Below are 14,638 nucleotides of genomic sequence, written 5' to 3'. Positions count from 1 at the left end.
CCGATGCAAGACTTTTATTTCTTTTCTACCTTTTTGCTAGAGGAGCTGCATTGAGAGAGAAAAATGAAAAGGGAAAAAGTTGTGCACAGAAATGAAATGCGGAGATGCACCTTGAAGTTGCTGCAAGTTTCCTCATTAAAATGCCTGCTGTCTGTTTGACAAACAGCTGCCGTGCCGTCGATCAGGCGGGCTCGCTTCCATCGGCGCGCATCTTCGTGACGAATCGCGCTCACATCGCCGTCAAAAGAAGCCAATCCTAAAACAAGCTACGACGACGACAATGCGGCGACAGACGCCGGCGGCCTCCTTTGGAGATGCTTCAAAGCTTCAAAAGCTCTCAGAGGAATTTTAGAAAGCTGCCGCTAGCTCACAGCGGGCGGGAGAAACATGAAATAATAACGACAGAAAAACCCCAAAAAGACAGCTTTTGAGGAAATAAAGACGTTTCATAGAAGTGTTTTGCATTTCACATCTCACATTGACGGGATTAATAATTCAGTTGGCCAACAGGAACAAAGTGAGTCATCAACATTTTTCCATCCACAATTGGAAGTCTTTCAGCATAAGCGCAGACGTCAGTTAAGGGAACAAAATCGAAGGGTAAAAGAATTGTGGCGTTTCAAATTTCTATTTGTTAGCTTGCGGGCTACTTCCTGGTTCATAGAGGTTGCGATCACATCAGAATTTAGAGCTTTTTTTTTTTTTTTTTCTTTAGTTCATTCTTATGATTTTGATCGAAAGGAGGGAAAAAAATCTTTCTGCTACGCTATATTAGTTCAGAAATTATGAAGGGTCGCAAACATGTTTGATGATGTAGGCCTACACGGGACGGGAAGTTTTGTGCTTCAAAGGAGATGAAACTCTCATATCTCTGTTTTGAGTTGTGTTTTTTCTGATGAAGCGTCTCAGTGGGTGTGTTTAAATGGGTCCAAAAATCCTATTTATAATGCGATTGAAAGGCCAATACAAGTAAAATGTCTCATATGAACACCTTTGCCAATCGGATTTACCCGGATCGTATTGTATTTTGGATCGGATTGTAAGAGGTAGTGTACACTGATTGATTATCTGCTCCCTGCCCCTTGTATGAACTGCTGAGTGGAACGGAAAAGGTGGAGAGAGGATGAGAACACGCGGGTGAAGCAGGAAGTGCACCTCTTCTTCTTTATGCTGCCTTCAAGTGAAGTCTTAATTCTGGTAAATACCACTTGTCGAGTGGAAAAGTGCATGTGAACGCCCCCTCAAGTCGTATTTTCTGAGATGGGACGACCGTTTACTTTTCAAAATGGCGCGAGTGAACAAGAGTGATAAGAAACTACGTTTTTAAAGAAGATTTATCCTCAATTTGCATGTTGTTTTTGACACTTAGAAAGAAAAACTTACCGTTTGAATTTTGACACAATAGTTGATGACTTATATACAGTGGGGCAAATAAGTATTTAGTCAACCACTAATTGTGCAAGTTCTCCCACTTGAAAATATTAGAGAGGCCTGCAAATGTCAACATGGACAAACCTCAACCTTGCACAATTAGTGGTTGACTAAATACTTATTTGCCCTCCTGTATGTGTGGTTTGATATTTGTCCTGAATAGTCTTTGTAGACCTTTGCGTTTTTGACCCCTTTCATGCACAGGACAAGGGTCTTAAATTTGTGGCCAGGGGTCTACTGCGGCCTACAGGACAATATTTTGTGTCCCTCTATTTGACATCTAATTGGTGTGTTTATGTACAGTATATGCGATGTATTTGTGCTGGGAACAAAAATATAAATACATAATTTTAAATATAATCAAATTGAAGGTTCTATTTTGGTGGGTGGGAATCATTTATTTAAATAGTAATAAAAGAAAAAAAATGCAAATAAAAAAAATACATGAGTAATAAAAATATATATTATTCTAAATATAAATGTATTAAATAAATTTAAAGGTAACCAAGGATAGAAAGACATGTATTTCTTAAAAGATAATTGTTAGTACGAGTTATAATAATATTTATATTGCTTTCGCTGCTCAACCTTCGCCACGTACAGACGCACTCTGAAGCACTCTCTTATTTTAACCGATAAGCTCTCAGAGCCAGCAACCTCGACTCCCAGTATGGCTCCAAAGAATTTGAAACCTGGAGACTTGGATGAAATAAAATCCTTCATACAGAAGTTGGAGGTCTCATTGACTGGCTTGATTCAAAACCAGAATCAAGAAATCGTCAGAGAGCTCCATTTAATTCGCGCTGAAAACGAGAAACTAGAGCAGGCAGTCGAGGAGAGAGATGTTCACATCAAGAAGCTGGAAATTTTGGCTGACAATCTCGACCAGTGGCGACGCGCAAATGAGCTCATCATTTCTGGATTACAATTGACGCCTGGCCCAGGGAACACAGTGGCGCAACTGGCAATCGCTAAGCTGAAAGAGTATTGAATAAACATAGAACCGCTGGACATCCGTCGCTGCCTTCTGCTCCCATCTGGGGGGAGAGGACCGACGATGGTGCTCATGAAGCTGGCCGACCTCAAGATCAAGACTGCCCTGCTTAACCAGCGCCCACACCTGAAAGGGTCGAAGATTTTTTTGAATGACAACTTAACTCGCCGAAATGCTGAAATTGCAAGAAAAGCACGTCAACTCAAGAAAGCTGGGACAACAGCCAACACCTGGGTCTCGAATTGCAGGATCCTTGTCAAGACGCAGGATATGAAGATTAGAGCTATTACGAGTCTTGACCAACTGACTACAATAGCTGGGTAACTGTAAATACTACACAGCCGACCAGTATAACAACTCGTGGATGTGGACGGTAGCTGAAACTTATCAACGGCAGGAGTTACAAGAATCTTGAACACATTAAGGATTATCTACTAAAGACAACAAAGGCTCTGACTTTAATTTGCACGGATATAACATGACACAAAAGTATCGGGCATCTAAGGGGGAAGGGGGTGTTACAATTATGATTGACAATCTCCTGGAATGTATTACAATTGAACTCCTAATCCCCAATTGTAAAAACATAATTATCTGCTGTGTCTACCGAGCTCCTGATTCAAATGTCTAGTTTACTGAGTATATGGAAAAGATACTGTATAAAATGAAAAATAAGCATGTTTTCGTTGTGGAGACATTAATCTTGGGACAAAATATGTACAGCATGTTGTTTGATTTTCTCATACATTCATGTCTGATGAAACTGTTACAGTGACCTTGTGTGCGCCAATTGTTGCCACCATGTACACCTCAGCAATGTATCCTTTTAAGAGACTTATAAGAAAAGCATTTTGAGTCGCCACTCACACCAGCTGTGATAAAATGTTACACACATAGCCACAACAAAATGTTCCACAGCAAACAGATGCAAAAATGTCAGGGACATGACTAAGTCATAACCTTGTACGCCCTAAAATCAATCGAGCTGCTTGACTGGACGCTTAGTCACTAAACCCAGATTGTTGACTGTGTTATTCTACAGTTTTGATGTATGTTCCATGCCTGAATGTGCGTCTATAGTTGTATGGGGGACGGGAAACTGAAAAGCATATGCTTCATCTCGTCCGCCCTTGTCGTCTTCTTCGGTTTCTTCGGGCAAATCATATCACATTTTGTGATTGTCAATGATACCGATGATGATGACAATAAAAGTCCATAAATAAATAAATATTAAAACCCCTCTTAATGTTTTCAGTTTAATAAAATTTGTAAAATAAGTTTAACTACCGTAGTAGATCGCCATTGTTGTTGATGTCCCAGGGTGGTGACGTCAAGCAAACTGCGGGGGCAACATATAAGTCTTGATAAATCTGAGTACACCGGCAGGATGACCAACAATGTGGACAGCGCTTTTATGTGACCAAAATAAGGTAAGACGTCATTAGACGTCTCAGTAGAGGCAAACTTTAATGTGTGCTGGGATACACGGGCTATCTGCTAAAAACAACCTGCCGTGCTTCACTCCATACCCTGATCATATGTAAAGCACTCAATAGCTTTGGATGCTAACTATCCCCACAATAATATTGGACTAAGTTGGATCACACAGTAGTTTACCGTGAAGATCTGCATTTTTTTTTTATTTTTTACATCAGACACTCCTGTTCCGTCACTAGAGCAGGAGAGAGCTGTCACTAGCAAATTTGACAAATGAACGATACTCTCGTGTCATCCCGTCTTTCCTTTTCATTTAGCATTTGCTGTTCGTTTTGTGAAATACTGACAGGGCTGTCCAACCAATTAATGTTCCGCTCCGGTTTCAACTGGAAGGACAGAACCGACGACATGAAGCCCTGCGACGTCAACAGCAATGGCAGCCTACTAGTTACACTAATTTTACACTTATTTTACAAATGTATTCAAACAGAAAAATTAAGAGGGGTTTCAATCTCAAATTATTATAACTCGTACTAACATTTATCTTTTAAGAACTACATCGCTTTCTATTCGTGGTTCCCTTAACACAAAAAAATGAAAATTTAAAAAGACATTAAAACAAATTGGAGTAAACTGATAAGAATAAAGATAAATTCAAAGAAGTGTGTACATGTGTATTTTGGTCAGGGAATTTTATTAATTTTTTGTTTTGTGACCTCAGATAGAGTAGCTCTTTGGCTGCCATTGACGGCAATAGATGTCCAATCCATTTTAGCTGGGAAGTGTTGGAAGCCAACAACTGGGTCCATTTAATGAAAACCATTTTTAAAAAACGATTTATAACGTCACTCCACTGGAATACAGTTGAGGTGATAAAAATTTTGTTCTTTAAATGTGTTTAAAATCTGTTGTTGAGCACTGCAAAAACTGGATTGTATGATAACAAGCAAATGCATTCATATCAGAAAGCAAACCAAAACACAGACAAAAAAAAACTGAAGCAATGGAATGCAAAAATCGAAAGTGTTTTGGGGTGATGAAAATAATATTTACTGCTTCATTCTCATGTTACTTTTTAACTTACATTGTAAGATAATTTTCACATTTTAACTTGAAGGGTTTCATGTTTTAATGTGATAAATATCATGTGGAAACCATGGTTATTGTGTTTTTTTCCACATACATACTGACATCGGATCACAAATCTTTTTTTTTCGGGGAAAATTCTCACATTGAGAAGAAAAATGCTTGTATTTTTCGTTCACAGAACTGGAATTTGTTGAATCCTAGCAACGCTTTTCATCAGAATTGAGATAATATTTGCGTAAGTGCAGCTTTCATCAGATCCTTTATCCATGTGACACAATTTCACATTCCATCTCCATCAGAAGGAAGTCTGGCAAAATGGCTGAGACAGTTAATTGCAAACACCGCTAGGCTGAAATTTGCATTTTGCCCTTTAAAAACAATTTCTGGAGTAGTATGGCTATTTATCACAATCCATAAAATACATTTTTGTATGCGCACCCTTCAACTATAGTAGATTTTTTTCCTTCCACATGACATGATGACATTTAATCTCGATCAAAAACATGTTTTTGAGGAAAATCTGAAGTATATGAAAAAATATTGGCACACATGCCAGCAACAAAACACATATTTGAATCCATGCGTTGATTTTTTTTTTTTTTTTAGCGCTATAACAATATCTATCCAGATCCTTTACTGTCTTTTTCACACACCGCCCTCTTAAAGTATGATTGGCCTAAATGACCTGTCAGCTGTTACTTTGGCTTGAACTTTACAGCCAGTGACAGCCAAGGACTTGTGGGCGTGCTAGAATCATCTGGATCTTGGGTGTTCCCTCACTGCGCTCTATTTGAAAAAAAAAAAAAAAAAATTCAAAATCGTACAAAGACACAAAGTCACCGTTGATGTTCTCAAATATTTACACATCTGTACAGCTATTTACACGTGTGGCCCAGCATGTTCGAATGCAGCGTGAATTTCTGCCAGGAGCGCTCCCTTGCTGTGCGCTCCTAGATGAAATACTCCTTAGGATTCTGCCGAGAGGCATTCTGGCAGTCTGTCTGGTGTTCAGAGGCTAAATCCTGGCTCTCCTCTCTCTGGCTGCCTTTCACTTCCTGGTTCCGGTACGTCTCCTTGCGCCGGTACAGGACCTTGGCGGCCACTGCCAGGACGGCCACCGTCACAAAGATTATCACCGCGATCACCCCTGCAAGGAAGAACCGAGAATTACGGAAAATACCGTACTGGCCCGAATAAAAGTGTTTTTTGCATTGAAATAAGACTGAAAAAGTGGGGGTCGTCTTATATTCGTGGTCTAGACATTATACCCATTCACGACGCCAGATGGCGCCAGATATCATTGAAGCGATGTTCTGTCATGACAGATCTCAGCTACTCTCAAGTTGGCATTATTTTATTGCAATGTTTTTCCTTATTCAGATTTGTTTCAAGACTACAGGTACAGTTAGACTTCACATTGATGGTCAATGCAGTTATTTCAATTTTTTTGTTTTATCACAATAAATTGGTTTATTTACATTTCAAAAATCAGAAGACATTCATTTACGAATGTGATTGCACTTTAGTTTACATATTTAAATGTTAGGATATTAAGATTTAAATGAGGCAAAATAACATGCTTTTTCTCTCAAATATATTGTTATAATCATGTTTCAGATGTACTGTAATTATTTTCTGTCTAAAAATTAATTTGGTGTTCAAAAGTCTTTTTTTCAGAAAAAGGGGGTCGTCTTATAATCAGGGCCGTCTTATTTTCGGAACAATATGGTAATCACAAGGAAATGGTCTCTAAATACGTTTAATTTCAAAAATAAACTATTTAGATTTTTTTTTTAGGGCTGTCAAAATTATCGCGTTAACGGGCGGCAAATTATTTTTTTTTTAATGAATCACGTTAAAATATTTGACGCAATTAACTCCCATGCCCCGCTCAAACAGATTAGAATGAGAGCACAGTGTCATGGCCACTTGTTACTTGTGTTTTACTTGTGTCCCTCTGCTGGTGCTTTGGTGCGACTGATTTTATGGGTTTAAGCACCATGAGAATTGTGTAATTATTGACATCAACAATGGCGAGCTACTAGTTTATTTTTTGATTGAAATTTTTACAAATTTTATTAAAACGAAAACATTAAGAGGGGTTTTAATATAACATTTCTATAACTTGTACTAACATTTATCTTTTAAGAACAAAGTCTTTCTATGCATGGATATCTTTAACAGAATGTTAATATTAATGTCATCTTGTTGATTTATTGTTATAATAAACAAATACAGTACTTATGTATAGTACGTTGAATGTATATATCCGTCTTGTGTCTTATCTTTACATTCCAACATTAATTTACAGAAAAATATGGCATATTTTATAGATGGTTTGAATTGCGATTAATTACTTTTTAAGCCGTGATTAACTCGATTAAAAGTTTTTAATCGTTTGAAAGCCCTATTTTTTTTTTCATTGGCCTGTGGGGAAGCTAGGTCTGAGCTACATGAAGTCTGCCTGGTAACAGGAATCGGAAACGGGCGGATCCACCAGGGTGGGAAGGGGTGGCAACTGCCACCGAAGAAGACAGGCTTGCCACCCTAGTTGTCACCTCAGTCGGCACCGATGAAAAAAAGCTCGAGTCACTTTGACATTTACTAAGTATTAGAACCCCCTGCAATTCTGTCGGATAATGCTCAATTTCTCCCAAAAATGATTGCAATTACAAATGTTTTGGTAGTAATATCTTCATTTATTTTGCTTGCAATGAAAAAACACAAAAAAATGGGGAAAAAAAAAAAAAATCTATCATTTTACACAAAACTCCAAAAATGGGCAGGACAAAAGTATTGGCACCCTCAGCCTAATACTTGGTAGCACAACCTTTAGACAAAATAACTGCGAACAACTGCTTCCGATATCCATCCATGGGTTTCTTACAATGCTCTGCTGGAGTTTTAGACCATTCTTCTTTGGCCAACTGCTCCATGTCTCTGGGATTTGAAGGGTGCCTTCTCCAAACTGCAATTTTCAGATCTCTCCGCAGGGAGAGAATTTTCAACGTAAAAAGCTCTTTGTCTCTGTTTCCACTAGGTCAGTTTTGACAGAGATAGGCCCCCTATTAATCAGCCCCGCGCCCCGTCAATATATGGCAAAACACATAGACTAGACTGAAAAAGCAGTTTCTGCTCTTGCACTCCTTTTTAAAAGAAACTGCTGTATTTTAAACCAAAACAAATGTTGTGTTTGATAGAACAATATGTCTTTATGCTGCCATAGCAGATTCATTGCACATTGAACTATTTTTAATTTGTCCGTTTTACCCTGGAAACTCCCGTTTACAGACGTCGCGCAACCGCTTTTTTTTCAACCCAGCCATAAAACGAAGGTAAATAATTATATTTATTATTCAAAATGTCTGTCATTTTTAGCTTAGAATCATTAATTGATGTCTAATATTTCTTAAAAAAAAAAAAAAAAACGACTTAAAAAAAATTATTCACTTTCAAACAAATTATGTCACAATGAAAAAAATGCTGTCTGTAAAAAAGTCATGGATATCTACCTCAAAACGATCGGTTGATTTTTTTGTTTTTGTTTTTGTTTTTTTTTTGTTACTGTTGCATTTTCTCCGGTATGTTAGATGATAAATAATTGATCCAAACAAAGAAAAATTGAAGAAAAAAAAAAAAAACGTTTAAAAGGGTAAATATATGAAAAAGAAAATCTTGACCACTCCTTGATGTCTGCAATTTCTGCATCGTGACCCTTGTTATATTACCATGTTTCACCCATAATATCCCCCAAAAATCCAGCTGTTACCATCCACAGCTGTGTCACTCACTCACTGTGTAACACCCAGTGATACATGCTACATGGAGTTTTTGGATCGAAACAATGCAAGTACACGATAATATTTCGTTAAAATCATGGCGTCTTTAATTCTGCTCTCTTATGCTCTCACCTCCAGGTATGGTTCGCAGTTAAAATTTTTTTTTTTTTTTTTTTTTGAAAATGCCCTCCTGTTTAAAACTTTTCTTCCCCCAGAAAATTGAGATTTTAAGCTTTCCAATGATGTATCACACGTGCGTATTGGACAATTTTGAAATTTGGCCAAACTGGGGCCACCTGAGTGTTTTCTGCCATATTATAATGTCTATGTACCATCATGAAATATTTGCCACTCTCAAAATGTTCGGGCCCCCCTCTCGCCACCTCCTAAAATATTTTTCTAGGTCCGCCGCTGGCGGGAAAGGAGTGGGCAATGTCAAATTTGGAGAGAAAAAAATAACAATACTACATCATCGGGTGCAAATGAGGCAGAATCCTACCAGAGATCCATTTTTCTTTCTTTTTATAATACAGTAGGAGTTTTGAAATAATTCAGAGCAGTCACTGAATATTGTAACTCTTGTTCATTTGCAAAAAGGCCGTTTGTGATCCAGCCCTAACTGTGTGTATGCGTGTGTTGTAGGGGAGAAAATTAGAATTTTGACAATGCAAAACACATTATATTATTAATTACTATGGTCAATGAATTCTGCCCAGTAACACAAGAGAACAGGAAAATAAAGTAAAATTATGATAGAACAGAGAGTACAAGAGAGAGGGACAAGTAATTCATATTATCATGAAAGAATTCAATTTCATAACAAATTAGTAAAGACTGAAATTGGAGCAGATAAGACAGTGCCCACCACAAACTGTGTAGGGTGACTTTTTTTTTTTTTTTTTAATTCATTTTATATTTTTGTGAAAGAATATATTTTATTCATGCTTATAAAACACATTACTGGTGTGATACTATATTCATTTGTCAGACTATTCATCCAGGTTCATGTGTTGTATTTCTTTGAACATAATACAAAGAGGTGTTGTTGACTGTGTTATCAAATTTTCCCTCCCTTTTGGTGCCAACCACGGACAGGTTCTCAAGGTCGTAAGCTGTGGAAAATCACCAGAGTTGATACTTAAGTTTCACTCTCGTTTTCATGGGTATCGTTTCACAGTAAGCATCCAGTTTTGAAGAACAATACCAAATAAAGAGAAGCAGTTAGAGCTGACTCACTCTGAACTAGCTAATTATAGCGAACCACACACCCACTGTTATGACATGTTTCTGACCATGTGACTTTGGAAATAAAGGCGTACACGAGAAGAAGAGACTTGGAGATAGTCCCCGTGCACGTTAAAAAGTGAAACTCGAGTGGCTTTTGATTGGGATGTGAGATTTCCGTTTCCTTGTGACTGTCTTTAGAATAGAATACTGGTTGTTTTATTTTCTGACAATTTTTCACAGAAAGGAACAAATCATACGTAGTTCAGAATACTTATATACAGAATTACTGAAAATTTTATTTCATTTTAAGGTCGGTATGATCGAGCTTAATGTATTCTACCTAGCAACAGGTGGTTATGCTGAAAAGATTTATCTTTCTACCCATTTTGTATTCCATACTCAGCACCTTTAAAGTTAGTTTTTAGAGGCTCCAGGGCAGTTAAACTACTGCCCAATAATTTCTGCCAAGCAACAAATGGACACCTTATGATGAAGCACGAAGGCAAAACAAAGGTTACTGTAGATACGAAGTTTGAAAATCCTAATGGGAAAAAGTAGGTATGACTACATACAACTGAGTATCCAGAATGTATTTTACACTAACGAACATGTTAGGTACCTCCAATGAGTGCAGAGTCAGTCCGCATGGCATTGACTAAGGGCTGGCCCGAACCTGACGGGCCTAGAGCGGAGGAAGACAAGAAAAAGAAGTAGAGAAAAAGGATGAGAAGAAAAATAGGAAACGTTAGGGCAAAGAAGACGGTGACATAACGCAGCTGTCTGATGAAGCACAAAGCCACTGAGTGGAAAATAAACAGATTAATTAGAGAGATCACAGCTACGCAAGCAGAACACTCAGCACAGCGGAAATACTGAAGTGATATCAATCCATCCATCCTTTACTATCTAAACTCAACTTTCTCTGGATTCTTTTAAAAAAAAAAAGTCATTTGAATCCCGGGTTTCATCATTTGTCGTTTTTTACTCCAGTGTTGCCCTGATTTAAGAGTTGAACTAATTGGCTGCCAGTGACGCCGATAGACAGCAAAGTTAATATCTTAATATAATCGTGTCTTAAAGTGCCTGTGACACAAAAAAGCATGTTTATTTCATAATACACGCGGTATTTTATGCTCCTGAATAAAATGGACCGCTTGGATGTGTGTGGAAGCGATCGCTATATCTATTTAGTTTTTTGAATCCCGCGCCTTGAAAATGAGTGACTTCCGGCAACAGTCTCAAGTTGAGAAAGCGGGCGCTGTGACGTGTACGGAGGAAGGAGTCCTTTTCACTATACAGCCGTACTGTTGTATGAGAAGGACTAAGGATTCAGCTGATTTTGCGGATTAATACGTTTATTTTTCGCATCACGCCAGCCAAACGGCTGCAGAGAAATCTTGTTGTAAGAGGGAGAGGCGTGTGCGCCTTTTTGGGGTTTCAAAAGGTTCCCATTCACAGGTGGATATTGGCCAAAACAAGTCCACTACTGTGGGACCATGGGACTTACGAGGAAGTGAGTAAACATTGTCTTTTGTATTATGTCAAATACTGGGATCATTTTAATATGTAGGTGGCTTGCATTTTGTGGCTGACATGCTCCTTGTCACCTCGGCCGACGACCGGGGGCTTGTCGCACATCCCCCCGCCGGAAGCGCACTATACTCGGTTTATAGCCCTCTTCATGTGCCCGGTGTTCTGTCAAATTTTCCGACCGATCAGAAATTGCAACTTTGTGTTAAAAATGAGCGCGAATACAGCGATTACAAAGTTAACACTACAAACTTTCTTTAAATAAAGGACTACTTACGTTTAATCATGGATAGGCATGTAAAAAGCTCTCCTTATACACATTAGTTGCACTTTAGCTGCACAACAACTGCAGCCGCCCTCCTCCATTGAGTATCTTGCTGTTTACGACTTCGCTGTGTAGTAAAGCATTATTTTGCCATGTTCGCGTTGACCATTTGGCAGCTACAAAGACAATCGACAACCCAGTCGTCATGTGAAATGATCCGGGCTAGTTATGTGTGATTTTCCACTTCGAAGGCTTTGAAACATCACTCGTTTCGGGTTAGCATGTCGGCTAGCTGTCACACCTATTGGTTTGTTTACATTCTCCGAAGCCGGGGAAGGGAAATGACATCAGTCCGATTTAGGTGGCATAAAATATCGTTCGGGAGGTGCGACAGTAAAGGTGAAGTCGACAGTTTTGACCATTATGGAGTAATTTTGCCATGTCGTCTTGAATAAATGCATTTTTATTATTTCATATTCCATTCAGCACAAGACTGTTATTTGTCATGATCATGCCATTTATTTAGCTATTGGGGAAAAATACTTGGATGAAAAGAATATCCTGTAAAAATATTGGAGTAGAGAGACTGAAACAATGACATTTTGCGGCTCTTTTCGTCGCGTTTTCCTCGTTCTGAATAAATCCCCCTCCACGAGCTGACTGGTCCTTCTCAAGCCATTTATTTAGCTATTGGGGAAAATACTTGGATAAAAAGAATATCCTGTAAAAATTTTGGAGTAGAGAGACTGAAAAAATGACATTTTGCGGCTCTTTTCGTCGCGCTTTCCTCGTTCTACATAATTCCCCATTTCAATGAAATCAGATGAAATCGTGACTCCGCTGACGTCATCTACCTGTTAGGGACGCTAGAGCCCTATAATGGTAGGCGTGGCTAAACGGCAGATTAAAAGACTAATTTCTCGTCATCTGCGGTTTGATAAATTGTTGTATATAGTCGAATCGTCTCAAAATATGATTCTAATTCACATAATAATCCTATTTAAGACTTTATTTCTCCTGTCGTACGCACTATAAATCATCTTTCCCCACTAGTGGCTGAAAAGCAACTCACCTGAAAGGTGCGGCGTGTCATACTCGGCGTAGGGATCGGACGCCCCAGGCGAGCCACATTTGGAGCGGACTAGGGGCCCGCTGATGTCTACGTTTAAACTGTGCTGCTGGCGCAGTGCCTCCTTGAGGGGACTGACGGAATTAAAGCGCACCAATGAAAGACAACCGTCGAAGCCCAGCGAGGACAAGCGAACCAGATCAGCATCTACATCTGCAGACTCTGGCAAGAATGAGGAGACAACTGAGTAAATACAATTTGGGAGTCACTTTGCAGTAATAATATATCAACAAAAGGTTTACCTCTTATTACAAAAAAAAAAAAAAAAAAAAAAAAGAGTCATGAGAGTCAAGAGTCATTTATTAATGTAGCTATTCTCAACCGAATGTCATTTGAACAATGGTACTTAAGCTGGCGTGGGTTGACTGTACACCTTTCATCATATATCATAGTTACTGACAGACACTTGTGTCCTAAAAGCTCGCCGAGGTCAAAACCCTCCATCACTTTCCAGCCACCCACAGTGTTTGCGGTTCCATTTGTGGCGTTGATTGATGACGGGTCGGCAGGAAGCGACAGAAAACCCACTTTCCCCATCGCTTTTGCTTGACGACAATTTGACCAAACCGCTTAAAGCACTATCGGAAAGTGTGCCGACAGCCTATGACTTTCGAAAGTGTTAGCATTAGACCATAAAGGTCCACTTATTTGATCGACAGGCTTTCTCACTGGCTTCTTGTTAAATTGGAGCATCCCATGCGGAAAGGAAGCGCCAAGATGTATCGTTCTGCCCCTTTAAAACCGTACTCACCAAAGCAGGACATCAGCTCATCCAGTGTGTGCATCTGCACAGCCATTGAAGCTTACTGTATTAATTTGCTAAAGTAAGTTGACCTCATGTCTTCGTTCGCAGTCCATTCTAAGAGTGCGCCAGAGACTTCACTATCAGTTGAAGAGACAGCGCCAACAGACATTGCGCTACGGCTTCCCGTACTACTAAACATTAAAAACAGCAAATATGGCGGAACGTCGGCTTTAATTTACTTTTTAAAAAATATTTTTAATTTATATATGGTGAATTTTTCTATTTTTGGATCAAAAGAAAAAGGCCATTGCTTGGAGTGGCGGGTATTTTGTCTTCCGGGCTGAGGAGTAGTGTTGTATCGGTCGCGAACGATTCGGTCTTTTTGAACGAATTGTTTGGGTGAACGAGACCGAACTAATCACCATCTGCACTGATTCGTTCTATGAAGTTGGTGGCGCTTGTTCGCTGCGTGGGAGGGCGTTGAGCAAGCGGCAGCGTCTTCTGACATCGCACACGACCAATCAGACGCCAGCCTCATCGCGGGCAGGGGAGGGAGCGGAAACAGAATCAAGGCGTCTGTCACTCATTTCCACGTGTGGCCAATAAGCAGCCAGCGTGCAGGCAGGGGGGAAAGACTGAGTTTTGTCACTTCCCGTTCAGTGATTCGGTCCTCCGGTGCCTGACCTAGCTTGCTGCTAACTTGACTTTCCAGTAATGACTATGCGGTGAACGAGTCATAAAATGAAAGGAAATGACTTTGTCACATATTTGTTAACGTGGAGCCTATCAAATGCTGCTCAAACAGACAAAACACCACACAAATCTAGCGAGCATGGTTTAGTGTACTACTTTTCTCAACAGACTCGGGACTACCTATGACTGACAACATACTATCAAATTTGTAGTAGTTAAAACACGGGTAGCTAAAAATAAATAAATAAAAAAAACACGGGTAGCTACGAGGCAAGCAAAAGTGAGCTGCGGTCGCGTGACGGCACTCACGGCAGTGAAG

At 39.3% G+C, this 14,638-nt stretch overlaps 1 protein-coding gene across 4 annotated transcripts in view; it reads right to left on the bottom strand.

Moving 5' to 3' along the window:
- Positions 1–372: 372 nt before the first annotated feature.
- LOC130929706 (contactin-associated protein-like 5) overlaps positions 373–14,638 on the bottom strand; it is a 178,971-nt gene continuing 164,705 nt past the window's right edge. Inside the window, exons 22-25 of one of the 4 annotated variants that reach the window (XR_009066945.1) lie at positions 12,825–13,043; positions 10,577–10,639; positions 5,815–6,098; positions 373–5,737 (exon numbers count right to left, since the gene is read on the bottom strand). Coding sequence is in view for 2 of the 4 variants with exons in the window: in XM_057857110.1 (XP_057713093.1) it covers positions 5,902–6,098; positions 10,577–10,639; positions 12,825–13,043 (479 nt within the window). In the remaining 2 variants the exon portion in view is untranslated. Of the gene's footprint in view, positions 6,099–10,576; positions 10,640–12,824; positions 13,044–14,638 lie in introns of all 4 variants that reach the window. The other 3 variants (XR_009066944.1, XM_057857110.1, XM_057857111.1) reach the window with 3 other exon arrangements.

The sequence above is a fragment of the Corythoichthys intestinalis genome, chromosome 14 (genome assembly GCF_030265065.1).
Source record: "Corythoichthys intestinalis isolate RoL2023-P3 chromosome 14, ASM3026506v1, whole genome shotgun sequence".
Lineage (NCBI taxonomy): Eukaryota > Metazoa > Chordata > Actinopteri > Syngnathiformes > Syngnathidae > Corythoichthys > Corythoichthys intestinalis.
Note: the sequence above shows the minus strand (reverse complement) of the source record. Positions and strands in the feature narration are given on the sequence as shown.